This window comes from Podarcis pityusensis (genome assembly GCF_964106645.2).
Source record: "Podarcis pityusensis genome assembly, chromosome: 4".
Lineage (NCBI taxonomy): Eukaryota > Metazoa > Chordata > Lepidosauria > Squamata > Lacertidae > Podarcis > Podarcis pityusensis.
Window position 1 is genome coordinate 9,073,565 of NC_138027.1, and position 26,538 is coordinate 9,100,102.

The 26,538-nt window shown below is 47.7% G+C and overlaps 1 protein-coding gene across 9 annotated transcripts in view; it reads left to right on the forward strand.

Annotated features, from left to right (window-relative positions):
* The first annotated feature begins 4,731 nt into the window (after positions 1 to 4,731).
* EMSY (EMSY transcriptional repressor, BRCA2 interacting) overlaps positions 4,732 to 26,538 on the forward strand; it is a 45,992-nt gene continuing 24,185 nt past the window's right edge. For 5 of the 9 annotated variants that reach the window (XR_013985099.1, XM_081001774.1, XM_081001778.1 and 2 more), the window contains exons 1-9: positions 4,732 to 4,881; positions 12,738 to 12,846; positions 14,299 to 14,398; positions 16,022 to 16,096; positions 17,377 to 17,558; positions 19,010 to 19,162; positions 20,203 to 20,462; positions 21,726 to 22,020; positions 24,851 to 25,159. Coding sequence is in view for 8 of the 9 variants with exons in the window: in XM_081001774.1 (XP_080857900.1) it covers positions 12,777 to 12,846; positions 14,299 to 14,398; positions 16,022 to 16,096; positions 17,377 to 17,558; positions 19,010 to 19,162; positions 20,203 to 20,462; positions 21,726 to 22,020; positions 24,851 to 25,159 (1,444 nt within the window). In the remaining variant the exon portion in view is untranslated. Of the gene's footprint in view, positions 4,882 to 11,244; positions 11,374 to 12,737; positions 12,847 to 14,298; positions 14,399 to 16,021; positions 16,097 to 17,376; positions 17,559 to 19,009; positions 19,163 to 20,202; positions 20,463 to 21,725; positions 22,021 to 24,850; positions 25,160 to 26,538 lie in introns of all 9 variants that reach the window. The other 4 variants (XM_081001776.1, XM_081001780.1, XM_081001781.1 and 1 more) reach the window with 2 other exon arrangements.

Here is a 26,538-nt window from a genome sequence, read left to right on the forward strand (position 1 = left end):
TTCCCCTTTCACCCAGCCTGATTTTTTTTTTTTTAAGGATTTGTTCCATTACAGCCTCCATCCCATTGTTTTAGCAAAGAGACCAGGGCAAAACCCAACTTAAAAAACAAACAAAACTCCTTTGTGATAAAGCTTCCAGACATTCACACTCACCCCAAGTGTCCTGGAAATGGCTCTTGTATAATAAAATATCCAGAGCTGATCCATTAAAAAGACTTTTTCCTGTTTGGTAATGAGTTTTTAAGTAGATGCGTGCTTTAGATCAACTGAGAGAATTCCCCCTTTACATTTCAAAAAATCCCTCTATGTGCATACTGTTAATATTAGTACGTCTCTGTCTTTGAAACCATCAGCATTCAAATATGCATTTGCTGTATGTTTTTCTAAAGAGCTTTCCAGATGTACATTTACATTTAATTTTATGTTTTTGGTGTGTTGGAGGCTCAGCGCACAGTCCAAGGAACATTGTTGGTTTCTATCTTTCCTCTGGGGCAGGCGAGTAGGAATTTTGCTAGAGTTCCTTGTTGTGCGGATTAATTTTAAAATGGCCATGCAATGCCTAGCATGCTGACGGAGCCACATACAGGTGATATAGTGATAGATCAGTGGCCACAAGTAGATAATTTCCATTCCTGAATTTCTCCTGTGGACCTAAAGAAATAAGAACTGCATAGATTTATATGTGTGTACTGTATAACTTAATTTCTCTCTGTTCATTTTATCTCTTTGACACACGCATCCATTCACAAGCAATATATGACTATTCTTTTTTTTTTTGAGTTTTATTTATTTATTAACGTTTTTATGTCACATCGGTAAACGTTATCATATTACATTACAAGGCTTATTATAATACAATTTTCAGCATGTATACTGTCCCTGACTCTCTTACCACAATACGAAGTTTATATTACCTAAAGAAAAAAAAACAAGGACAAAAAACTATTCCAAAATCATATATGTACCAACACTTTGGACTTCCTGTCTGTCCCGTTGTACATTCCTTTTTTACAAGTGAATGTACTCTTATTATTGTATATTTCTTTACATTTTATCTAATACATTCCTATATCAACACGTACCCTTGGTCTTATTTCTCAACTCAGTCTCTCTCCAACAATACAGTGGTACCTCGGGTTACATGCGCTTCAGGTTACAGACGGTTCAGGTTACAGACTCCGCTAACCTAGAAATAGTGCTTTAGGTTAAGAACTTTGCTTAAGGATGAGAACAGAAATTGTGCTCCAGCAGCGTGTCGGCAGCAGGAGGCCCCATTAGCTAAAGTGGTGCTTCAGGTTAAGAACAGTTTCAGGTTAAGAACAGACCTCCGGAACGAATTAAGTACTTAACCCAAGGTACCACTGTATATGACTATTCAGCACCGGAACCAGTAACCACAGAAAGCTAAACCAGGGGTCAGCAAACTTTTTCAGCAGGGGGCTGGTCCACTGTCCCCCCAACCTTGTGGGGGGCCGGACTATAAGTTGCCATGATTATATGACCCACATTTTTGGCAAAAACCCTTCTTGGAACCTCAACGTTGCCCAGATGTGAATTTTTTTTGGGGGGTGGGTGGGTTTTCCTTCATGTCTTATATTGGATCTAGAAGGCAATTGGGCCTGATTTGGCCCGCAGGCTTTAGTCTGCCGACCCATGGGCTAAACTTATGCCAGAGAGCATATGCCATACATTTAAAGCACCTTGTTTTCTAACAAAGGATCCTGGGAACTGTAGTTTATCCCCTAACTGAGCTACAATTCTCAGCATGCTTAAGAAGCCACAGTTCTCAGGAATCTTTGGGGAAAATAAGGTGCTTCAAATTCATTGTTTAACAGCTGCATCCTGTTTTCAGCTCAAGGCTGAGTGGCGGTTTTTTTTTGTCAAGGTCACCCTATTATTTTTTTGGCGGGAGGAAAGAATAAATTGGTAAATCTGTCCTTCCTCTCTGTCTTTTGCAAACAGATGTCTTCTAAAGGTTGTATTTCCCTAGCTTGGGGGGCCACAAAACTCCATACCCTCCAACACTTTTCCAATGAAAATAGGGATGCCCTAAGGAAAACTTAAGGAAAACCCCACCCGGGACGCAGGTGGCGCTGTGGGTTAAACCACAGAGCCTATGACTTGCCGATCAGAAGGTTGGCAGTTCGAATCCCCGCGACGGGGTGAGCTCCCGTTCCTCGGTCCCTGCTCTTGCCAACCTAGCAGTTCGAAAGCACAAAGTCCAAGTAGATAAATAGGTACCACTCCGGCGGGAAGGTAAACGGCGTTTCCGTGTGCTGCTCTGGTTCGCCAGAAGCGGCTTAGTCATGCTGGCCACATGACCCGGAAGCTGTCTGTGGACAAATGCTGGCTCCCTCGGCCTATAGAGTGAGATGAGAGCACAACCCCAGAGTCGGTCACGACTGGACCTAATGGTCAGGGGCCCCTTTACCTTTTTAAGAAAAAGTGGGACATTTCAGGATCAACTCAGAAACTGGGACAGCTTCTGTAAATCCAGGACTGTCCCTGGAGAGTAGGGACATCTGCACAAGCACAACTTCCCAACAATCATCTGGGACACAAATACAAAAAGCTGGTATTGCAACACTGGTGGTCTTACCATTAAGAGGCTAAACCTAAACTTAAACAAGGACTGAATTTAAACCAGAGAAGAGGAACAGCATTCTCTCCCTGTGCTGTAGCTAAGCTATACGTTTTCTTCCCTGTACACGCAATCCAAGCGGAAAATTGCAGATAATTTCAACATGCTATTGGGAGCGATGCACACAGAGAAAAACCGGGGTGATGGGGGGGGGTAACGGATCCTCCACTGTTTTTCTAAGAAAGGAAAACCGGTTTGCCTGACGGCTTGATGACAGTCGTGAACCAAAGACTCGCCCCGTGGCAGGAATGAGAGGTTGCTGAGCTCCAGGATTCTGACAGGCGCTTCCTAATTTTATTGCTTTTTCCTCCAGGCTCCATTAGTGCCGAGGTCCCTGCAGCATTTGCAGGGAACCCCAACCTGGTAATTTCCGTGGAAAAAAATTGGCCTGAGTCAAGCCCGACACTGAGAAGCTGTCAGCGAGATGGGCTTCCCCCCTCTGCTTTAAATGAGCATTGTGCATTGCTCTCTGATCTGTGGCTTCCATGGCTAATGTCTGGTCCGTTGTGCCTGATGTCAGCACTTTGGACTGGGAGGGGAGAGAGGAACACATCTGGAACATAATCAAGGGGGGGGTCATAGCATTATCCGGAAGGAGCCCCCGGCTGCAGCCTGTGTGCACAGGGTGGACATAGCAAATCTGATGAAATAAAAAAAATTAATATATATATGAATTTAGAATTATTTTGAACTATGGTGCTGGAGGAGACTCGAGAGTCCCATGGACTGCAAGAAGATCAAACCTATCCATTCTGAAGGAAATCAGCCCTGATTGCTCACTGGAAGAACAGATCCTGAAGCTGAGGCTCCAGCACTTTGGCCACCTCATGAGAAGAGAAGACTCCCTGAAAAAGACCCTGATGTTGGGAAAGATGGAGGACACAAGGAGAAGGGGACGACAGAGGACGAGATGGTTGGACAGTGTTCTCGAAGCTACCAGCATGAGTTTGACTAAACTGCGGGAGGCAGTGGAAGACAGGAGTGCCTGGCGTGCTCTGGTCCATGGGGTCACAAAGAGTCAGACACGACTTAACAACTAAACAACAACAACAGCACACTGCACTCCGACATGAGTCTGACATGACTAAACGACTTTTCCAGGGAGTCTTCTTTTCTCATGAGGTGGCCAAAGTATCGGAGCCTCAGCTTCAGGATCTGTCCTTCCAGTGAGCACTCAAGGCTGATTTCCTTAGGAATGGATAAGTTTGATCTTCTTGCAGTCCATGGGACTCTCAAGAGTCTCCTCCAGCACCATAATTCAAAAGCATCCATTCTTCGGCGATCAGCCTTCTTTAGGGTCCAGCTCTCACTTCCATACATCACTACTGGGAAAACCATGGCTTTAACTATACAGACCTTTTTTGGCAAGGTGATGTCTCTGCTTTTTAAGATGCTGTCTAGGTGTGTCATTGCTTTTCTCCCAAGAAGCAGGCGTCTTTCAATTTCGTGACTGCTTTCACCATCTGCTGTGATCATGGAGCCCAAGAAAGTAAAATCTCTCACTGCCTCCATTTCTCCCCCTTCTATTTGCCAGGAGGTGATGGCACAACACAAAACACTGTTGCTGCATGTAGCTTTTATTTTATTTGTTTTTTATCTTATATTTTGGAAATGTACATCCACTGTTTTTAATCTTTAATTGGGGGGGGGGGCAAGAGAGTGGGAGCCTGAACTATAGCTTGTTTAGCTTATACGGACATCCGGCACCGCGTTCGACTGTGGAACAGCCCGCCACTGGAGGTGGTGGTGATGGTGTTGGATCCTCCTTCCTTGGAGGTTTCCAAAGCAGAGGTTGGACGGCCATCCAGCCACGGATGATCTTAGCCGAGACCCCCGCATTGGCAGGAGGTGGAGGGGGCTGGACTAGATGCCCCTGGGGCTCCCCCTCCAGCTCCACGACTCTATGATTTCCCAACCCCCCTCCTTTTCAGCCATCCTCAGCCAAAGCGCTGCGCTCGGGAGCCGGAAGCGCTTCATTGATTCCCACCCGCCGGCGTTCGAAGCAAAGGCTCGAGAAAACTACACCCCCCAGAATGCCTCGGGCGCCGGCCTCCTTTCCCCACCCCTCCCTTCTGCGCGTGTCCCCCGCGCCTGCGCGCGGCGCCCTTTTCTGCCCGCCATCTTGGCTCCCTTCAGCTGGCGCCGACGCCAAACAAACCCGCCGCCTCAGACGCCGAAGGGGCCCGCCGAGCTCGGGCGGCGCGGGAGGACCCATGGTTTCCCCGGGGGAGGAGCGGCAGGTGGGTCTCCCGGGGAGGAGGAGGAGGAGGAGGAGGGAATTGGGGGGGGGGGAGGGAAGAGAGCGAGGAAGAAGAGGAGGAAGATCAAGACCCTCCTCTTCCTCCTCCTTTGAAAGGGGGGGAAGGGCAGGCCTGTCGCAGGGAGTTCCTCAGGTCTCTCCTTCCCTGCTTGCCTCTCCTCACGTTTCTGAGTTTTCTTGGCGCAAACTCGGGAGATAAGCTATTTTTCGCTTACAGCATCTCTTCTTTTCTTTTTTTTGGCGGGGTGGTGGGAGACAAAATAATAATAATTACTATTATTATTATTATTATTATTATTATTCGTCGCCCTTTCCCTTCCCTCCAACCCCAGTGGGACAATAGGCAGCTACCTGTTTGTTATCTCAGGGAGATTTGATTTCCCTTCTTGTGTGTGAAATAAAGGATCGCCTCCCTCCTTCCATCCCATCCCCAGTTTGAATGGGAGCTGATTTGCCTCAGTTCCAGGACTGGTTGTGGCGGCTCCTCTGCAAGCCTCTCTTCATCCCCCTCCTTCCCTCGTCTATCTTTTTGTGTGTGTGGGAGAAATAATGGCCTCCTTCCTTCCTTCCTTCCTTCCTTCCTTCCACCTCTTGCATCTACATCTCCCGTTGTTTCCAGGTGGATGGGACTCCCTTCCTACATCGAAGGAGTTCATTACCCTCAATTATATAGGATCGCTCCTTTTCCGCCTGCCTCTCCTCAAACAACCCCCCCCCCTCAACTATTTGGGAAGAAGAGAAAATAGAGATACAATCACCATCGCCCATCTTTCCTTTCCATCTCTTCTACCTACTACCCCCCCATTGGCTGCTTTATTATTTTATTTCCTTTCCCCTCCCCCCTGAATTTTTTTTGGGTTGTGGGTGTGCTAATGGGGCACAGAAGAGAATATATGTGAGCTATCTGTAATTTCCTCATTCCTGCCTCCCACCCTCTGCTTTCGGAGGAGGGTCAAAAAAAGACGGAGAACTGTAATTTTCTCTATCTGCCCCCCATCTTTCTCTGTCTTCCAGCTGTTCAATTTGACTGATATTCTCCACCTCTCAAGACTCTCTCCCCCCCATTGCCTTCTTTTCCATATCATGTAATATTTGTGTATATTGTTGTTTGGCATCGCCTCTCATCGGATTCCACCGCTGATTGGTTGGTGCCTGCTTCTCAATTTATGTGCATTTGGGCTCTTGCTACCCTTGCTCTCCCTTCCTCCCAGCTTCCTTTTCCTCTTCCTTGATTTTGGATTATTTCTCCTCCTTTCCCATGTGTCTCCCTTCCCCATAAAAAAAAAAAGCAGGGTGGCGGGAAGTAATTTGGAGCTGTGACTGGTACATTTCTCCCTGCCTTTCTCCTCTTCAGCCTCCCCATCTGATGATCTTTACATGCATTCCTTTTCCCCAGCCCTTTCACTTCCCATATATATCTATACTCACACACACCTTTGTGTGGGGTGCAATAAGGAAATAACTGCCCCCCCTTGTTTAGCACTCCTTGGTTGGTGCTACTTTGCATGCCTGCCTCCCTCTTCCCCAATTCGTCTCTGTGGTTTTTATCTTGTTTTTAAGGGCAGGAAAGAAAGAGCTTTTCTGTGTCCCATCTCCCTCCTCCTTGCCCGCCGTTTGATTGATTTGCTTAGCTGCTTTTTCTGTTCCTGCCTCTGATTCTCTTCCCTTTCCTCCAAGGGGTTCTTGCCAAGTGGACCCATTTCTTTCTTTCCCACCAGAGATTCCTCTGTGGCACCCCCTCCTCCCTGCCCCCTTTTCCGGCCTGCCTTCTCTGGGGTCTGCTTTTGTTGGCCCCTTTCCTCCTCCCCTTAATCCTCATTGTCCACCATTGCAAACAGTAGTGGATAGTCTGTTGTTGCAGGCGAAAATGAAATATGCCCCTTCAGCCTTCTCTTTCCCGCTTTGACAGCTTCATTCTCAATGTGGCAGCCCATTTTGAACCCTTTTCCTCACCAAGCCTGCAGCCCTGAGTTTGCCAACTTGTGAGGAAGTTGTGTTGCTCTTGGTTGATTTGACTCTTGAGTAAAATAGGATCTGGTTCTGCAAGAATCAGCAGCATGCACACACAAAATCAGTGATTCATTTTCCATCTGGGGCGTCAGTTTTTATGGCCATCAAGTTTTAATGCCCCAGCGGCCAGTTTCTACATAGCATGATGGACCCACCAGGCCAGAGATGGAAAACTTGTGATCCTCCAGATGTTATTGGCTTGCAGCTTCCATCTTTCCTGACCCTTGACCTTCCAGGCAGGGCCTGATGGGAGTTGTAGTTCAGCAACATCAATCAGATGGCACATTTCCTGTCCTTGCCCTAAGTCTGCATGTACAGTTTGTGTGTTCCTCTTCCTCTTCTCATCAGAGTTTTTTTGTTTTGTTTTCTGGTTCTGTCCAGAACAGAACATGTATAAATTAGGGGCGGGGAAGAGTGGCAAACTCTTCTGAGATCCTTCAATTAAAAGTATTAATTAGGCTGCAATCCCGACCACACTTACCAGAGAGTAAGTCCCGTTGAACTCAGATGGGCTTAATGTTTGATATGCACAGAATTGCACTGTTAGTTAACTAATTGGTATACAGAGAGGTTAAACTTGAATCTGTGAGGCTTGGAATTAAGGGCACACAATTACTGTCCTTTTCCATCTATAAGACCAGGTTTTTTTACTTTAAAATTATGTGAAAAACTGTGGGTCGTCTTATGCACGGGGCAATCTCCCCCCTATTTTCTTAAATTGGAGTCCCTAAATTGGAGTCTTATACATGGGGGTGTCTTATACATGGAAAAATACGGTAATTTTTGACACTCGCTTTGGCTGTGGTTTATTACTTAAAAAAAAACAAAACGGGAAGAAGAAACGGCAAATACGAAAGCTGACCTTTTCTTTTGTGCACAAGTAGCGTCTTGTTCATTAAGTCATCTCTTCCTTCCACGTGTCATAAAGAAGGTTTGGATAACAGGCAAATGTATTCAAGTTTAATTGCTCAACTAGGTAAGATGTAGCTGATCTGTTTTAAAATCAAAATCCTTAGATCGGTTGACAAACCAGTTTGGCGTCACCTGCTTTCCTGGTGGTAACTGTTTTTGCGCTGCCAAATCCAGAACGTTTATCCGTGACCTGAGGGCCTTGCTGCCAGTGTGTGGGTGTGGATATGCTGTTTAGATAGCTCCAGGGGGGCTATTAAGGCCGAACTAGCCATTAATTCATTGCTTTGTGGAGGAGGGCCCCAGCCAGGTTTGCAGTGGCTTAACGAGGACTGTGATTGTACTATGTTAGTATCAAAAGGTAGGGTGTATGGGGTTTCAGGGGAGGGGGAGTATCTCCGGTGGGGGACATGTTCTGCTTCTCAGGGGTACCTTGTCCACTTTCGGTCCCCACCCTGCACTCAGCCTCTACCTGTGGCTCTTAGAGTAATAATAATAATAATAATAATAATAATTTATTGTTTATACCCCGCCCATCTGGCTGGGTTTCCCCAGCCACTCTGGGCAGCTTCCAACTGAATATTAAAAACAATACAGCATCAGACATTAAAAACTTCCCTAAACAGGGCCTCCTTCAGTTGTCTTTTAAAAGTAAAATAGTTATTTATTGCCTTGACATCTGCTGGGAGGGCGCTCCACAGGGCAGGCGTCACTACGAAGAAGGCCCTCTGCCTGGTTCCCTGTAACTTGGCTTCTTGCAATGAGGGAACTGCCAGAAGGCCCTCGGCGCTGGACCTCAGTGTCCGGGCTGGATGATGGGGGTAGAGACGCTCCTTCAGGTATACAGGACCGAGGCCGTTTAGAAGCTGTTAGCATGTGACATCGGCCACACCATGGGAAATAGATTTGACTGACCAGCTAAACCAAGTGAGGGTAGCTGATGGGTGTCAAACCCTCGGTATGTTGGGGACTTCCCCTGCATGTGAAGACAGGCTCTGGCAGATAGAGTGGACGAGGCCAGTAGTGGGTCCAGGTGTCAAGAAGGCAGTTTCTGCATGTGCTGTAGAGCAGGGGTAGTCAACCTTTTTATACCTACCGCCCACTAATGCATCTGTCTTGATGGTAAAATTTCCTTTCCGCTCACCAGTGCTCCATAGAAGTAGGATTCAGCTTGTGCCATAGAATCCCCTACCGCCCACCTAGAATCCTGAATCGCCCATTAGTGGGCAGTAGGGACCAGGTGGACAACCCCTTCTGTAGAGGGAAGTGAGGGGCAGATGGGGGCTTGTCTTCTTTGCTTACCCCAGCAAATTATTTGTCAAAATTACAAATACCTAAATACAGACGGTCATTTACCCTTGCTAGATTCAACGTGCAGGGCAGATTCGAGGGTAAACCATACACGGAACGAGTCTGCCCCTGCGGCTTGGTGAAGGTAGAAACTGTCTTTCATGCCTTGTTACGCTGCTGTTTCTACGGGGATATACGCTCGGTATTTATTACCTCTGCTATGCAAAAATCTCCAAATGAATCTGAACTTCAATGTCTAAAATCCATGGTAGAGGACAAGGATCCTGAGATCACGTTATGGGTAGCCAAATTCTGTGCGATTGCCATAAAACTTAGAGAACAAGCTGTGCTATCATAATGATTAAGGCCTTAAATGATAATTTTAGGTTCTATGTTAGTGACTAAGTTTTAATTTATGTATTTTTTTAACTGTTGCTATATTTGTAGTGTCCCTGTTACACCTAATTGCATATTCAAATGTACCCCATCGTGTTTTATGACTTCCTGGATATTGTATGTGGGCTGGAACTGGTCTGTGACCGAAATAATAAAATTCAATTCCCTTTACGCCCACCAGTGCTCGATGGAAGGAGGATTCAGCTTGTGCCATAGAACCCCCTACCGCCCACCTAGAATCCTGAATTGCCCACTAGTGGGCGGTAGGGACCAGGTTGACAACCCCTGCTGTAGAGGAAAGTGAGGGGCAGATGGGGCTTGTCTTCCTGGGAAGGGAGCCCATCTTGGAGAAGGAAGGAAAACTCTGATCCTAAACCTCTTCTGTCTTGCGGGATATCTTCAGGAGAAGAAAAGGCTAAGGAGTAAAAACCCTACACGAATCAGGAGTGGAGTCCCTAGGATGGTTGGATGGTACTTGTACTCTTCCTTCTGGCAACCCCTGCAGCCAAGCTGGTGCCTAACTGGTGCCTAACGAATGGCTTGCCTTTCCTTTGGACCACATCAGCGAGGCTGAGAGGGGTGCCCTGTCATCTGGGCGCCCCACTGCCCGATTTTCAGCTGTTTTACTATTGTATTGTATTTCGCCTCTATTGATGCATTCTATTTTTATATCTCGTGTGCTGCCTCGAGACTGCTGTCTTAATAAAATTAATGAACAGATCCTTCCCTGCCATGAGACACTTGGCACTGGCTTTCCTCAGAGTTTTGTAGGGCAACAGTCCTGATGTGGTCGTGTGTCCTGAAGACAGAGTCGTGTTAGGAGGGAGCGTGCCCAGAGGGGGAGACTAGGATGCTGCTGTATCTGGAAGCCAAAGTCCTAGGGGGAGCGGTTGAAAGAGCTGGGCATGGTTTTCATCTGGAGAACAAAAGTTTAAGGGGAGATCTGGTCAAGAGGTCCTTACCTGGAGGACCAGAGGGTGGAGCAAACTTGTTACTCCAGACCAGACCAAATGGGAGGAAGATAGCAGGGAATCCGATTTTGGCTAAGCATTAGGGGGAACCTGCTAATGGTATGAACTATTCAGCTGTGGAACGGTCATCTTCAGGAGGCGATGGGCTCTTTTTCACTTGCGGTTTTGAACCAGACAGAAGGTTGATGACAATCTGCCAGGGATGCCGCAGTTGCAGACTTCTGTCGTGAGCCAGGGCTTTGGGCTAGATGGCCTTAGATGACCTTTCCAGCTCTTACCATTCAGCATCGGTCCTGTTGCTGGCATTTCCTTCCTGCATTCCAGTGGCTAGTTTTGTGAGGGTTTTTTTTTCCTTTTTCTTTTGCCGTCTCGGGGGTCCAAGTAAGATGAGCGGACATGAGATGGGTCTCCTTGCTTCCCCAACACTTTGGGAGTCTGGTGCCATGTAAAACAGGTCTTTTAGGTTGACCCAACCTAAAGCACCATTGGAGCACCATTTCAAAAACAGCAATAGTCTCATCACCTCCATTTTCTCTCTCCGTGTTATATATGCCTTTAATTTGCTCTTAAGAAATATTATAACTCCCTAGTTCTCTCCCCCCTCCACCCCCTGAGTTTTGAGATAAAAGGCAGGCAAGGCCTGTTAAATCTCCTGCATCTCATTTGCACCAGTGTTTTATTTGCTTAACATTGTTGGCTGTAAATAATTGATTGTTTGGGGATTTGATTTCTTAATTGGTTTAGAATTGAGTCTTTTGGTGTTTCAGAGCAGCCCAGTTTTTCACTTCTGATAAACGAATGCACCGGCTGTTCCTGCTCCAATCTGACCCCTCTGACCTCCCGCCTCTGATTGAGCAGAAATAAGCATGATGATGGTACATGAACAAGAAGCAATGGTATATATATTTTCTACATGAAGTGTTTGTGTGGGAATTAAAGGAAAGAAAATTAGGGATGCGTGACCCTGCACAACAAAGCAGGACTGCAACTGCCATCATCACCACCTCCTGATCTGGGGCTGATGGAAGTTTGAGGCCCACTGATTTGCCATTCCGGCTTTACAATCTAATATATAATATAACCAACCCAATGAAAAGCTCTAAAGTAAAGAGACAAACGATCCCGCCCTCCTGCTCCATTATTTTTTGTTTAGTTTGTTTTAATTTGCTGCATTAATTTTTAATTCTTCATATTCATTTATTTTAAACAGTACGCTTCTTTTTACTGCTCTGCTAGCTGCCTTGGGAAAATAAACATAGGTTGAAGGCACAGCATTTAAACGGCACAAACAGATAAATCTCAGTACAAAGGACGGATCACAATTTCGGTTTGTGGGTGTAGCAGCCATTTGTGCCCTGAGTTTTTTACTTTATTTCTTCCTCTCATGTGCCTCTGTCCCCTTCCTGGCTTGGGACCTGGTGTATCATAGAAGCTGATAGACTGAGCCATGAATGATGAAGTCCCAGTTCAGATCTTGCCTCTATCATGAATTCACATGGTGGCCTTATTCAAGCCAGTTTCTCTCTGTCTCTGCCTATGTGCATCTCTGCCTCTGTCTTCCTATCTGCAGTTTGGAGGATAATGAAAGTGACTTATGTTACGTCTGTGCCCATTCTTGGATAGAGAGAATCTGCCCACAGTTGTCCATGTACAGTGGTACCTCAGGTTACATACGCTTCAGGTTACATACCTCGTTACATACGCTTCAGGTTACAGACTCCGCTAACCCAGAAATATTACCTCGGGTTAAGAACTTTGCTTCAGGATGAGAACAGAAATCATGATCCGGCGGCAGCAGGAGGCCCCATTAGCTAAAGTGGTGCTTCAGGTTAAGAACAGTTTCAGGTTAAGAACGGACCTCCAAAATGAATTAAGTATTTAACCCAAGGTACCACTGTATTGGTAACTGAGCTAGGCGGACCAATGGTCTGTCCCAGTATAAGGCCAACTTCCTGTGTTCTCTAACTCATGATTTTATGGAACATACCCCTTTTGAGGTGGTTCCACAGTTCCAAAGAGTCTACGCAGACCAGATTTCTGCACCCACTTCCTTCTGCTCCCAACATGCCCTTGGAGAAAGCGAGGCAGAGAGACTCTTTACCTTTGTACACCAGGGACTTTGTTAACCGCCGTTAAATTCTTCCAACTTTGGTCCCCCCTCCAAGTGGCACAGGCGCCTGGTATTGCTCTGGTGGGTTAGCGTTTGGAATCTGCAACGTCAGCCTGCTTTTCTCTTCCCTTGATTTGTGTCCATTTGCAGGGAGGCTGAGCTCCGTGGGAGCAAACCGACCGGGGAACAATGCCTGTGGTGTGGCCGACCCTGCTGGATCTCAGCAGGGATGAATGCAAAAGGATCCTTCGCAAACTCGGTATGCCTACGGAGTTCTTTGCTGGGGGGGCGGGTGGGTCATCTTCTTTACACTGACTTGACACTGGCTACACATGACTGAATGAGATCTGGGTCCCCATGATGGACTGTAGGAATAATAATAATAATAATTTTTTATTTATACCCCGCCCTCCCCAGCCAAGACCAGGCTCAGGGCGGCTAACAACCAATAATAAAAACAAGTTGATTAAAATACAATTTAAAAAAGATTAAAATACAACATTAAAACTTTAGGATGCAGCCTCTTCACAGGAGGAGAAAGGAAAAAGAAAGAGGGGGAGGGAATCAAACTGATTCTAAGCCAAAAGGCCAGGTGGAACAACTCTGTCTTACAGGCCCTGCAGAAAGAAATCAGATCCAGCAGGGCCCTGGTCTCATGAGACAGAGCCTTCTACCAGGCCGGAGCAAGTGTTGAAAAGGCCCTGGCTCTGGTTGAGGCTAATATGACTTCCTTAGGGCCCAGGACCTCTAAGGTGTTGCTATTTATGAACCTTAAGGTCCTCCGTTGAGCATACCAGGAGAGGCGGTCCCGTAGGTACGAGGGTCCTAGGCCGTGAAGGGCTTTAAAGGTCAAAACAAGCACCTTGAGCCTGACCCTGTACTCCACCGGGGGCCAGTGCAGCTGGAAAAGCACTGGGTGAATCTGCTCCCATGGCAGAGACTCCGTAAGGAGTCTCGCTGCAGCATTCTGCACCCGCTGGAGTTTCTGGGACAGCTTCAAGGGCAGCCCCGCGTAGAGCGAATTACAGTAGTCAAGCCTGGAGGTGACTGTCGCATGGATCACTGTGGCCAGGTCGGGGTGGGAAAGGTAAGGGACCAATTGCTTGATGTGGCGAAGGTGGAAAAATGTCGCCTTGGCTGTTGCTGTATGAATGAGGGAACCTAGGGTAATGCTAGAGGACCCCCAAAAATGTGTTTCATCTTCATCAATGTCAGTAGTAAGTCTCTGTATCATTACTCATCAGGGACTTTCCCCTGTGCTAGCTGACACTATGTTAATCAGCAAAGCTTTGAGGGTTGTTGTCCCCTTTTTGGTTATTATGTTGTGTTAGTGACAGTAAGCATGTGGTGAAAATTTCCCCACTACTGTATTTTCCCTTCATTAAAGGTTTCCAATCACAAGCTGGACAGCCACTTATCAGGGATGCCGGAGATCACGGGTAGTGAACCTATGGCCCTGCAGATGTTGGGGGACTCCTTCATCCCCGGCCAGCATGACCAGTGGTTAGAGGCAATGGTAATCATAGGCTGGTAACACCTTGTGGGCCATAGGCTCCCCACTGATGTTGCAGAGGCAGATTTTTCCGCACGTGGTTAGACTAGAAGGCTTTTGAGGTTCCTTACAACTCTATGGTTCTGTGATCTTTTTATTGATCTCTCTTTCCCCCTCCCATGTATTGTTCACTTTTAATCTTTCTCCTTTCTTTTATAGAATTGGAGGCATATGCCGGTGTCATCAGTGCCTTGCGCGCTCAGGGGGATCTCACAAAGGAAAAGAAAGACATCCTTGGAGAACTCTCCAAAGTGCTTAGGTAGATGGAACGTACTCATTTGTGCCCTGCCCATTCAGCCCCACAAGAAGTGGCTTGCAATACAGCAAAGTACTACAAACCTTAAATGCTTGCAGCCCATTAATTCATTCAAGTTTAAAAGCTGCAACGAACAGCACCAAAAAATAAGCACATATATCTAACAGCCAACGGAATAGCAGAATAGCTTAGTTTGCTCTGGATTGCTGTTCTTTTCAATAGGAAGTAGCAGAGAGTTCCGCAGAACAAGCGCCATCACCAAAAAGGCCCTGCTTTTCTTTTCTTTCCTATTTATTGATACAGTGCCTGACTTTGGCAGATGCCATATGAAAGCTTCTCTTTATTAAATTTAGAACCTCCCCTTTAAGTAATATATAGCGTTGCATGCACAATGGTCAATTAAAATATGATCATAAAATAACACACCACAGGAAAAAACAAAAACAGCAGCCAGTGCAGCACAAAGCCAATTCAGGGCAAAACACTTTTTAGAAGATATTAAGTGAAGCTGTCTGCTCCCAGCAGGTACTGTCTTTGTTGCTGACCTTGAGAAAATTAAACATGACCATCAGTTACAATATAAAGGAAGACAGTGTCCGTTAAGGATGGCGAATCCTTGGCAAACCATGGTGTCTATTTAGTTCCCAAACGCAGTCAGCAGTATCCAGTGGTTCTGTCAGTGCAAGGATTTATGCTTCTGCAGCGATAATTTCTCGCCTTCCTTTCCCCATGTGCACCCTGTGCCCTTTCCAGATCTGCTCCAGAGGGTTGGTGGAAACCCCAGAACAGATTTGGGGGTGCAAGCAGAAATCTTTACATTGACGGAATGCGATATTTTGCACTGTGTTGGATACAATCCACCGTCCGGCTGTTGATGCGTCCCAAAGGCAATGGCTGGTTGTTGATGGCGATGGAAACTTGCAGAAGTCCATTTGAGGAGAAAGGGACCACATGGTACTCAAGAAGACTAGATGGTCTCGATAAAGGTCCACAAAATGCATAGACTGAAATGTATTTTCAGAACTCCAGTTGAGCAATCTCAGGGAAGCTCTTTTGCTGCAGAAGGATGACTTCCAAGTTGGCCACAGAGTGCCCTGGGCTATTGAATGTTAGGTTTGTTCCGCTCGTTATTTTTGTGCAGAGACAAGCTTGTTTGTCTGATGAAACAGAAGGGCATTGGGGGATGATATATATCGCATTGAAGTCTGGGCAGATGAACCAGTCTCTGCTGGCAGGGCTAAGTACCATATTTTTCGCTCTGTAAGACGCACCAGACCACAAGACGTACCTAGTTTTTGGAGGAGGAAAACAAGAAAAAAAATATTCTGAATCTCAGAAGCCAGAACAGCAAGAGGGATCGCTGCGCAGTGAAAGCAGCAATCCCTCTTGCTGTTCTGGCTTCTGGGATAGCTGCGCAGCCTGCATTCGCTCCATAAGACGCACACACATTTCCCCTTACTTTTTAGGAGGGAAAAGGTGAGTCTTATAGAGCAAAAAATACGGTAAGTCCCATCATAGCATTGCTTTTGACAGCTGTCCATTTCACTTTGATTTTTAAGGCCTTCAAAGCCTTGTCTTGCTTCTGGCCTGTACCTCTGTGTCTAACACTTCCGTGTCTTTCAACAGCATTTCAACAGAAAGGCATCGAGCTGAAGTTCGAAGGGCGGTCAATGATGAGCGATTGACGACGATTGCTCACAAGTAAGGAATTTTTTTAAAATTAAGAAACGCAAACAAGTGATATACAAATGCCTGAAATGAACAAATAGAATACCACCTTTGGTTTTCAGAAGTTAAACCTGCAGCCGTGCATGAACGGGTAATATCACAAAAATAACACTGCATATTTAGGATTTGGAAAGAATGAGTTGCTACGCCATTGCTTTGTTGGTTTGTTTTTATAAGCCACGTTTTCATATAAAATATCACAAGGTGTAACAGTATTGCAATAAAAAAAGCAGGCACACCTGTGAGAGCTGGTGGACGAGGAATCTTAGGTTCGAAAGGCCCATCTGAATAACACAGTTTTTAGAAGGTGTCTGAAAATGAGCAAGGATGGTTCCTGCTGAACCTCTAGTGGCAAGGAGTTTCGCAGACCCAGCACTTGCCACACTAAAGGCTTTGCCCCTGGTAAAAGCCAGCTGAACCTTGGGAGCAGGTTTTAGGAGGGGTGAGAGCATAAGCTAAATACATACAGCTATGTCCTTCCAGAATGAGGTTTGAGTGATAGACGGTGACTTTTTTAGAGGAGAAATGATTGAGAACTGTCATTAGCATTACCATTGCTTGGCTCTACCTCTGGGCCAGTTTTTCTGCAAGAACACTGCTTCTGGTTCTTTCAAACCTACTCTCAATTATTAAAAAGGGACATCTCTAGATGTCTCTTTTCAGTGTATTTTGCCCCGTGGTAATTGACACTTGCAATCCGCTAAACGGTGCACTTTTAAACTATGGTGTATTCGCTGAAGTACTTGGACTAGGACCCAGGACATTTGGACTTGATCAATTCCCTCTCGGAATATCTCAAAAATAAAAAAATAAAGCGCTCAGGACCTGTGACCTTACCCTTTTAACCGGAAAAGCGAAGGACCTTCCACATGCAAAACAGGTGCCCTGCCTCTGAGCTATGGACCCTTCCCATCCCATGAAATGACCATATTCTGAATAAGCCCATTGGTCTCTTTCACCCAGTAAATTATACTTTGACCTCTCACCAAGGTTTCGGTCAGGCGCCTTGCTAATGGAGATCCATTTTGAGCGGAAGGTTCTAGGATCTGGGACTGTCAACAAAGTGTGTGCTCTACCCAGTAGCTAAATGTTTTCCATTTCTGGGTGAATTTACAGTCCACCCCACCTGGCGGTAGATTCGGGGAGGTTCACGATACCTGTCTGGAGAGAGATTTTCTGGTTTGAAAGACCTATTTAGCAATGGGAGAATGACTTGGAACGGACAGTTTACAGACCTGCGTGTTTCTCCTTAGTATGTCCGGGCCCAACAGCTCTTCTGAGTGGTCTATTGAAGGCCGCCGCCTTGTCCCTCTGATGCCCCGGCTGGTTCCCCAAACCGCTTTCACCGTCACGGCAAACGCTGTTGCCAACGCGGCGCTCCAGCACAACGCAGCTCTCCCTTCCCCAGCAGAGACAGGAAGCAAAGAAGGTGAGGGTAGGTGGCCTTCCTCTCTTTCAGATATTGGGAATGGGAGAAGGATGCCCTTAATGCTTCGAAAGGGACGCCATGCTTAGGCCTTCGACCGGGGATGGGGAACCTCTCTTCCTCAAGCTGTTGCTGGGATACAGGTCCCAGCAACCCTGATGATGGCCTCTGAGAACATCAGAGAAGCCTGCTGGGTCAAACTAATGGCCCATCTCGTTTGTTTTCCTGTTCTCACAAATGCCTGTGGGAAATCCACAAGTTTCCAGCAACTGGGCATTCAGAAGCTTTGCTGCCTCCAGCTGTGGAGGCAGGGCAGAGCCCTCATGGCCAGCAGCCACCAATAGCCCTCTCCTCCAGAAATTTGTCTCGCCAGAGTGGTGCATGCTCTAGTTATCTCTCGCTTGGACTACTGCAATGTGTTCTACATGGGGCTACCTTTGAAGGTGACCCGGAAACTGCAATTAATCCAGAATGTGGCAGCTAGACTGGTGACAGGGAGTGGCCCCCAGACCATATAACACCGGTTCTGAAAGATCTTCATTGGCTCCCAGTACTTTTCCGAGCACAATTCAAAGTGTTGAGGCTGACCTTGAAAGCCCTAAATGGCCTCGGCCCAGTAGACCTGAAGGAGCATCTCCACCCCCATCATCCAGCCCGGACACTGAGGTCCAGCACCTGGGGCCTTCTGGTGGTTCCCTCGCTGTGAGAGGTGAGGTTACAGGGAACCAGGCAGAGGGCCTTTTTGGTAGTGGTGCCTGCCCTGTGGAACGCCCTCCCAACAGATGTCAAGGCAATAAACAACTATTTTACTTTTAAAAGACAACTGAAGGCGGCCCTGTTTAGGGAAGTTTTTAATGTTTGATGCTGTATTGTTTTTAATATTCAGTTGGAAGCCACCCAGAGTGGCGGGGAAACCCAGCCAGGTGTGCGGGGTATAAATAAATTATTATTATTGTTTGTTTGTTTGTTTGTCTAATCCTCCTTTAACCCATCGTAACCATCACTGCCTCCCGTGGGGCTGATGGGAGCTGGACTCTCGCTCCTTAAACCTTTGCCACCTATATCAGGGCCCCTCTTACTACTTGTATAGAAGGCCCCAACCTCGACCCAACTGCACTGGCTGCCAATTAGTTTCCGGGCCCAGTTCGAAGTGGTAGTTTTGACCTGTATTGCCTTAAACGGCTCAGGGCTGCCTCACCCCATATGATCCAACCTGGACCCTGCGATCATCATCTCAGGCCCTTTATCGTTTGCTTCTTCCACAACATGTCTGATGGGTGGCAGTATCCTTGAGCCAGTCACTGCCTCTCAGCCTAAACATACCTCACAGGGTTATTGTGGAGGCAGAGTGTGTATGCCACCTCTCGTCCCTTGGAGTATAGGCTGGAGATGAATGAAGTAGACAGATGAAAACGCTTCGGTTTATGCATCATCCTATTCTTCTCTCTCGCTCTCTTCAGTGGTGGTTTGCTATTCCTACACAAGCACCACCTCAACCCCGACGTCCACCCCAGTCCCGAGCGGCAGCGTCGCGACCGTGAAATCCCCCAGACCCGCCAGCCCGGCTTCAAACGTCGTCGTCTTGCCAAGTGGGAGCGCCGTTTACGTCAAGAGTAAGTGACACCAAGGAAAAGGAGGGCCAGGCTCCTCCAGAGGCAGCCGAGGTCTCGAGCATGGCCTGACGGGTCTTTGATTTTGAACGCCATATGCCAGGCCTTCCCCACCACTGCTCACAATGTCCTGCAAGCCTTGGTAGCCGCCCTTTGGGCTTGGCAAAAATGAATGGATGAATGTAAGAATGTGTTTGAAACAGCCAGCAGTTTGAGCTGTGTAAATGGGTAAATTCAGAGATGCTGATTGGTAAGCATTGGTCAGTCTCCTGGTCTCCTGCAGCCAAAGTCCAGGGCCCCACAGCTCGGGGGGGGGGGGGTCTCCAAATGACCACCTAGAGAGTAGCAGTTTAAAAAAAAATTATTGAGTTTTCCATTTTAACAATCCAATCAAATCACATTAAATATTCCAAATTATACATATACATTTCAAATAATCCAAATATTCTGCCGACTTATAATTTTTTTGCTTGGGCTTCCCATGCTTCGAGTTCGGGGGGGGGGGGGGCTCTGATCATCTCATATTCCTGCTGCTTTTAATAGTCATTTGTAATTGTTCCTTTAATTCTTCCTGTCGTTTTCCTTCTTTCACTGCCTCTGAGTTGTTTCCACAAGCGAGCTGAAGTAAAATGATATGTTTCTGTGTGGATTTAATTGTATGATACCCCTCTGTCCATGCAACATCTCCTCACACTGTTGGCATTTCTGCCGAATCCATCCAAAAGTCTTTTCGCTACTGGCAGCCGCCGTTTTCTCTCAGTTCCGATGAAACAATTCTAGGCGTCTGCTCATTAATTTTCCCAGATCGGTCGCATCAAACATTAGCCTTTCCAGGGGAGATTTACCAAATCGAACTTGAAATACAAATATAGTGACATATTAAGAGCTCACCTCCCCCCTAGAGAATAGCAGTTGATGAGGTCAGTGGTCAATAGGTTGTGTCTTGGCATGTGGGTGAGCTTGGGCTGGGGAGGTTTGAGCAGTGCTCTGGGTGCATCAGTGCAGGGGAGGCTACCGGACTGAGGCATCTCTCTCGTTGGCAGGCGTGAGCTGCTCAGATGACGACGAGAAGCCCCGCAAACGGCGCCGCACCAACTCCTCCAGCTCCTCCCCAGTCCTCCTGAAGGAGGTCCCCAAGGCCGCCACGCCGGTCACCAAGACCATCACGGTGCCTGTCAGCGGCAGCCCCAAGATGAGCAGCATCATGCAGAGCATAGCCAACTCCTTGCCGCCCCACATGTCCCCTGTGAAGATCACCTTCACGAAGCCGTCGACACAGACGACCAACACCACAACCCAGAAGGTGGGTAGGGATGTTCGGTATGTGCGGCTGAGAACGAGAGGTTTCCTTAGCCTACAGCAGGCACCCCCAAACTCGGCCCTCCAATAAACATTCACAAACTGTTTATTGTAATATATAGATAGACAACTTGAGGATCTTTACAATTTTATAACATGCAGCTAGAAATAATGTGTTGAGAAACCAGAGAAAGGAGCTGAGGGAAGTCTGGGGGTGTGGTGGGAGGTTGGGTTTTTTTTGTTGAGGGGGGTGGGGGGAAAATGGAGGGAAATAATAATCATGTGGATGATGTATTTTTGATAAAACCATTGTGTTGAAATTTCCAATAAAACAACAACTCTGCCCTCCAGATGTTTTGGGACTACAACTCCCATCATCCCTAGCTAACAGGACCAGTGGTCAGGGATGATGGGAACTGTAGTCCCAAAAGATCTGTAGGGCTGAGTTTGGGGGTGCCTGGTCTACAGTCCCTGTGCAATCCCAGCCACTGTGAAATTGAGGAGCATATATTTCTGACAGGTGACTCTTCAGAGCTACCTGCTGTCACCATTTTGGCTTTCCCAGTCTGGGAAAGAATAGCGGGGGCCAGCTAGTCAGAAGTGTGAGGAGCTCCAGTAAGTTTGCCACTCGCATTGCAGTACGCTCACAAATGTGGGGAGGCTGTTTCACCCCGAAACCGGGGTAGAGGCTCAGCCCAGTCCCAGTCTACAGACTGGAAACTGCTATTGACACCGCCCTGCAACACCAATTCCGTTTTTTTCTCCCTGAGTTCCTCTGTTATGTGCTGATGTCTTCTCCACTTCAGTAAAACCCCATCCACCACATTTCAAAAGATAGTGCTGCCTGTGGACCAGCACACGATTGGTCCCAGAAATGGGGCAGAGTCACAGGCCGCCAACTCCCCTAACAGCCTGTCTCATAGGGTGGCTGTGCAGGGAAATGAGATAGCCTTGTCTGCGGGTGCAACCTCAAGCGCTGCTCCCAAGAGAAATGGCAGGCTGTAAGTAAGTCTTAGTGAACCTCAAGCCTCATCCATGTTTGGCTGCTGCGGCATCAATTTGGAGGTTGTCATTCAATCGCATATCGATAGCGAATGCAATAATAACCAGTCAGTTTGGGCTACACGATTTATTGTCACAGAGCCAGTTAAGAGCGATGGCAGCGTTACCCTTACTCTGAATGGACAAATGCTCCTTTGGGGAGCAGCGAGGGTCTGTCGGCACAAGGGGCGATGATCGAAACCTTTTTGTGTGCTCTCTTTTCCAGGTGATCATAGTCACCACGTCTCCCAGCTCCACCTTTGTCCCCAACATCCTCTCCAAGTCTCACAACTACGCGGCCGTCACCAAGCTCGTCCCGACGTCGGTCATTGCCTCCACCACCCAGAAGCAGCCGGTGGTCATCACCGCTTCCCAGTCCTCTTTGGTTAGCAGCTCCACCAGCACCTCTACCAGCGCCTCCACCGGGGGCTGCTCCACCCTTTCCTCCGCTCCCAGCACGGTCGCTGTGACCACCGTGGTCTCCTCGACGCCCTCCGTGGTTATGTCCACAGTTGCACAGGGTGAGACGTTGGCTTTGCATGGGGAAGGTTCTGAGATTGCGACCCCCACTGCCTCGGGTGAAAAGACAGGTGCAGCTGAAAACTGCGTGCTACATCTCATTAGGGTCTTCCAGGCTTCCTTTGTGTGCTGCACTTACCGTCTTTCCCCGAAAGTACCGTATTTTTCGCTCCATAAGGCACACCGGACCATAGGGCGCACCTATTTTTTTTGGGGGGGGGGGATCAAGAAAAAAAATATTATTTCCCCCTCCCAGCCCCAAAGAGCAAAGAAGCCAAGACAGCGTGCGGGATCCATCCCGCTGGCTGTCTTGGCTTCCTCTTTAGTCGCACGCAACCTTTCCAGCCGGGAGAGGCTGCGCGTGGCTTTGGCAGAAGCCAAGTCTTGGCTTTGTTTTTAGCCGCGGTGCTGGGGCAGGGGAAGCCCGAGCTTCCCCCGACCCCAGCCCCCAGAACAGGTCTGGGAGCAGCGGCAAGGTTGTGAAGCCTTTGGAGCGCAGCGCGAGTTCCTGCTGCGCTCCAGAGGCTTCAGGGATAGCCGCCTGAAGCCTTTGGAGTGCAGCGAGACCTCGCACTGTGCTCCAAAGGCTTCAGACGGCTATCCCTGAAGCCTGGAGAGCGAGAGAGGTGCTCACTGACCCCTCTCACTCTCCAGGCTTCAGCGAAAGCAACGCATAGCCTCCGGAGCGCGGAGGGAGCGCTCCCTCTGCGCTTTGGAGGCTTCGCGTTGCTATCACTGAAGCCAAGGAGCCTGCATTCGCTCCATAGGACACACACATATTTCCCCTTAATTTTTGGAGGGGAAAAAGTGCATCCTATAGAGCGAAAAATACGGTAAGACATCCCCCGAAAATAAGACCTACTTCCAGTTTTGCCTCTCGCTGTAATATAAGGCATCTCCCGAAAATAAGACCTCCCCGATAATAAGGCCTTCCCCGAACATAAGGCCTCCCCGGAATATAAGGCCCCCGAAACCACCTTAAGGCGTCTGACTCCTCTGGACCATAGCTGTGGGCGCCGCCACGCAGCTCACTGATTGGCCACAGTGCAGCCGGAGCTGTTCAGGCAGTGCGAGGTCTCTTTAAATCAGAGAGCCCGCGCCGCCGCCAGAACAAGCTGTTGCCTGCTGCTCGCTCTGCCCTGGCGGAGTCTGGCTGACTCGCAATGAGGCAATAAATGTGTACCGTATTCTTCTTCATGGAAAAAATAAGATATCCCCTGAAAATAAGACCTAGCGCATCTTTGGGAGCAAAAATTAATATAAGACACTGTCATATTTTCGGGGAAACAGGGTAATGATGAGTTGTACAGTGGTACCTCAGGTTAAGTACTTAATTGGTTCCGGAGGTCCACTCTTAACCTGAAACTGTTCTTAACCTGAAGCACCACTTTAGCTAATGGGGCCTCCTGCTGCCGCCGCGCCGCCGGAGCACAATTTCTGTTCTCATCCTGAAGCAAAGTTATTAACCTGAGGTACTATTTCTGGGTTAGCGGAGTCTGTAACCTGAAGCGTATGTAACCTGAGGCATATGTAACCTGAGGCGTATGTAACCCGAGGTACCACTGTACTTACTAATGTTGGTAATGGGGCAGTTAGAGACAACCCCACTTTCAGTGCTGCAAAAATCCTGGGGCAGCGCACTGCTTCATTTCCACTCTGCGCATGTCCCATAACTTCTGGCTGTTGCAGAAACGGTCAAGTGCCACGCTAGGTGCTGTATTCTTTCCAGTCGCATTTTTATTACTTCTTTTGTTTCTTCCATATTCTAACCTGCAATACGTTAAAAACAACAACATAAGATATAGAGGAAGTGGTGAAAACGCAAGTGAAGGCGACGACAGAGTTACATATGTCTAGTCAACATGCGACCGCCTCCATGTGCATCACTACAACCTGGAAGTGGCCGGGAAAGGGGGGGAAATTGGCTTATGCATGCTCTACCGTCGCATGCAATCCCCATGCAAATTGGGGGTTGCCTGTATAAATGGGTGCTGGATGCAACGGATGGGATGTCTTCAGCCACAAACCCCCAGGCATGCCGCGGGCCACGCGAGTGAAACTCAATGGCTGCAGTTTGGGAAGCCTCGGCCTGGTATACCTGAAGGAGTGTCTCCACTCTCATCATTCAGCCCGGACACTAAGGTCCAGCTCCGAGGGCCTTCTGGTGGTTCCCACATTGTGAGAAGTGAGGTTACAGGGAACCAGGCAGAGGGCCTTCTTGGTGGTGGTGCCCACCCTGTGGAACACCCTCCCATCAGATGTCAAGGAAATAAACAACTATCTGACTTTTAGAAGACATCTGAAGGCAGCCCTGTTTAGGGAAGCTTTTAATGTTTGCTGTTTTATCATGTTTTAAATATTGTGTTGGGAGCTGCCCAGAGTGGCTGGGGAAACCCAGCCAGATGGGCGGGGTATAAATAAATTATTATTATTATTATTATTATTATTATTATTATTACTACTACTACTACAGTGGTACCTCTGGATGTGAACAGGATCCGTTCCGGAGTCCTGTTCGCATCATGAGCAGAACGCAACCCGTGTCTGCGCGGGTTGCGATTTGCTGCGCATGTGCGTGACGTCATTCTAAGCGTCTGCGCATGTGCAAGCGGCGAAACCCGGAAGTAACCCGTTCCGTTACTTCCGGGTCGCCGCGGGATGCAACCTGAAAAGATTTAACCCGAAGCGACTAACCCAGGGTTTGACTGTATTATTATTACTCGGGTCACGTGAACTCAGTGTGGGAGTGGGCCTTGGCTGTGACTCAGAGGTTGGTAATGATCCAAAACAAAGGACAAAGCACCAAATGCTTGCCTTCCTCCTCTCTTCAAGGAGTCTGCACATCGGCCATTAAAGTCGCAGCGGCCCGGTTGCCTTCGCCCAAGACCCTGGTGGGGGCGCCGACCCAGATCTTGACACCGTTTCCTAAACAGCAGCAGCAGCAACAACAACAGCCGTCTCCCAAGCAGCAGCTTCAGCAAGCCCAGCCGCAGCAGCAGCTAACCCAGGCTTCCCCCGTGGCCGCCCAGCAGCAGCAACAACAGCAACAGCCTTCCCAGCAGCAGCAGCCAGGCCTGCACCCCCAGCAGTCTCCCCTTCCGCCAGGCATCAAGCCCACCATCCAGATCAAGCAGGAATCAGGTACCGATCAATGGGTTGCTCCGGGTGTTAACTCACTGCCGCCATGTCAGGGATTGAGGAAATGAACCTATGCTGCTAATTCTCGTAGTAGACCAGTATAAAGTAAGCAGCATGTAAGCGGCGCACAAAACGCTACCAAACCATTCTACGTTCTGAATCTCATATTAATAATCCAAAAATTGAGAGAGCTATGTACAAAATCTACTACAGAAGCCACAAACAGAAAACTCATTCAAATTGTGTCCAAAAGGAAGATTAAGTCTTTAAAGTTCCTTTAGCCAGGCTTCTGTAGATATCAACAAAGGTAAGTTTGATCAAACGAAGTGTCGGCGATGTTACGCACAAGAGTTAGACAGGGTGCCGGCATTTGTCACCTGTTTTGCCCATGAAGACGTCTCGGGCTTCAGTAATTCTCTCGGTTTTCATATATTTATAAACTTTCAAGTCCATATGTTACATTTCTTCTTAGATTAAGCTACAATATTTAATTTCTTTCTTCAGGAAATTCTCCCTCGAAATTTTGGTGTATTTACATACATTCAACTTCATATGCTCAGTTCTTTCTTGACATGCATTTATTCATTTGATCAAACTTCTCCTTGCTGATATCTAACCCTTGAGCGCAACATCGCTGACACTTCGTTTGATCAAACTTACCTTTGTTGATAAGTGAGCTGCTCTGGTTTCCGTGCGCTGCTCTGGTTCGCCAGAAGCAGCTTAGTCATGCTGGCCACACGACCTTGAAGCTGTACGCCGGCTCCCTCGGCCAATAAAGCGAGATGAGCGCCGCAGCCCCAGAGTCGGTCACGACTGGACCTAATGAGCAGGGGTCCCTTTACCTTTACCAAACTTTGTATGATGAAAGACAGGCTGTGAAGCTTTGTGTAATCAGCAAATACGATGTCCAACACTGAACATTGATTCCGGATATTGACTACTGTTTCATAGACTTCTTCATCAGCGTGGTGGGAGGATATAGAATTGCTTCATAAACCCATCTTATATCGAATGAATGTATGTCAATGAAAATGCAGTGACTACATTATTACATAAGCACTGTTCCACAGCATTTGATATTTTCATATCATTCAGAGACTTTGAGACTAAAGATTTCATTTTGTACTTGTTATGATCTGAAGGAATTCTATAAAGATTGTCAATTGCGTATGTACATGGTCATTGTGTTGCCTAGACATCGCTGAAGAGGAGGAAGAGGCAGGTCAGGCAAGTGAAGGGCCGAGGGGCAAGGAAGCAGCAGTGGGGTGATCAGTTCTAGGCAGTGGCCTCCTGGGTGACAGAGGAGGAGAGACGAACGCAGAAGGATGGGGCAGGTAGAGCTGCAGGCAGAAGAAAAAGACTAGAATTAATCTGGAATGGAG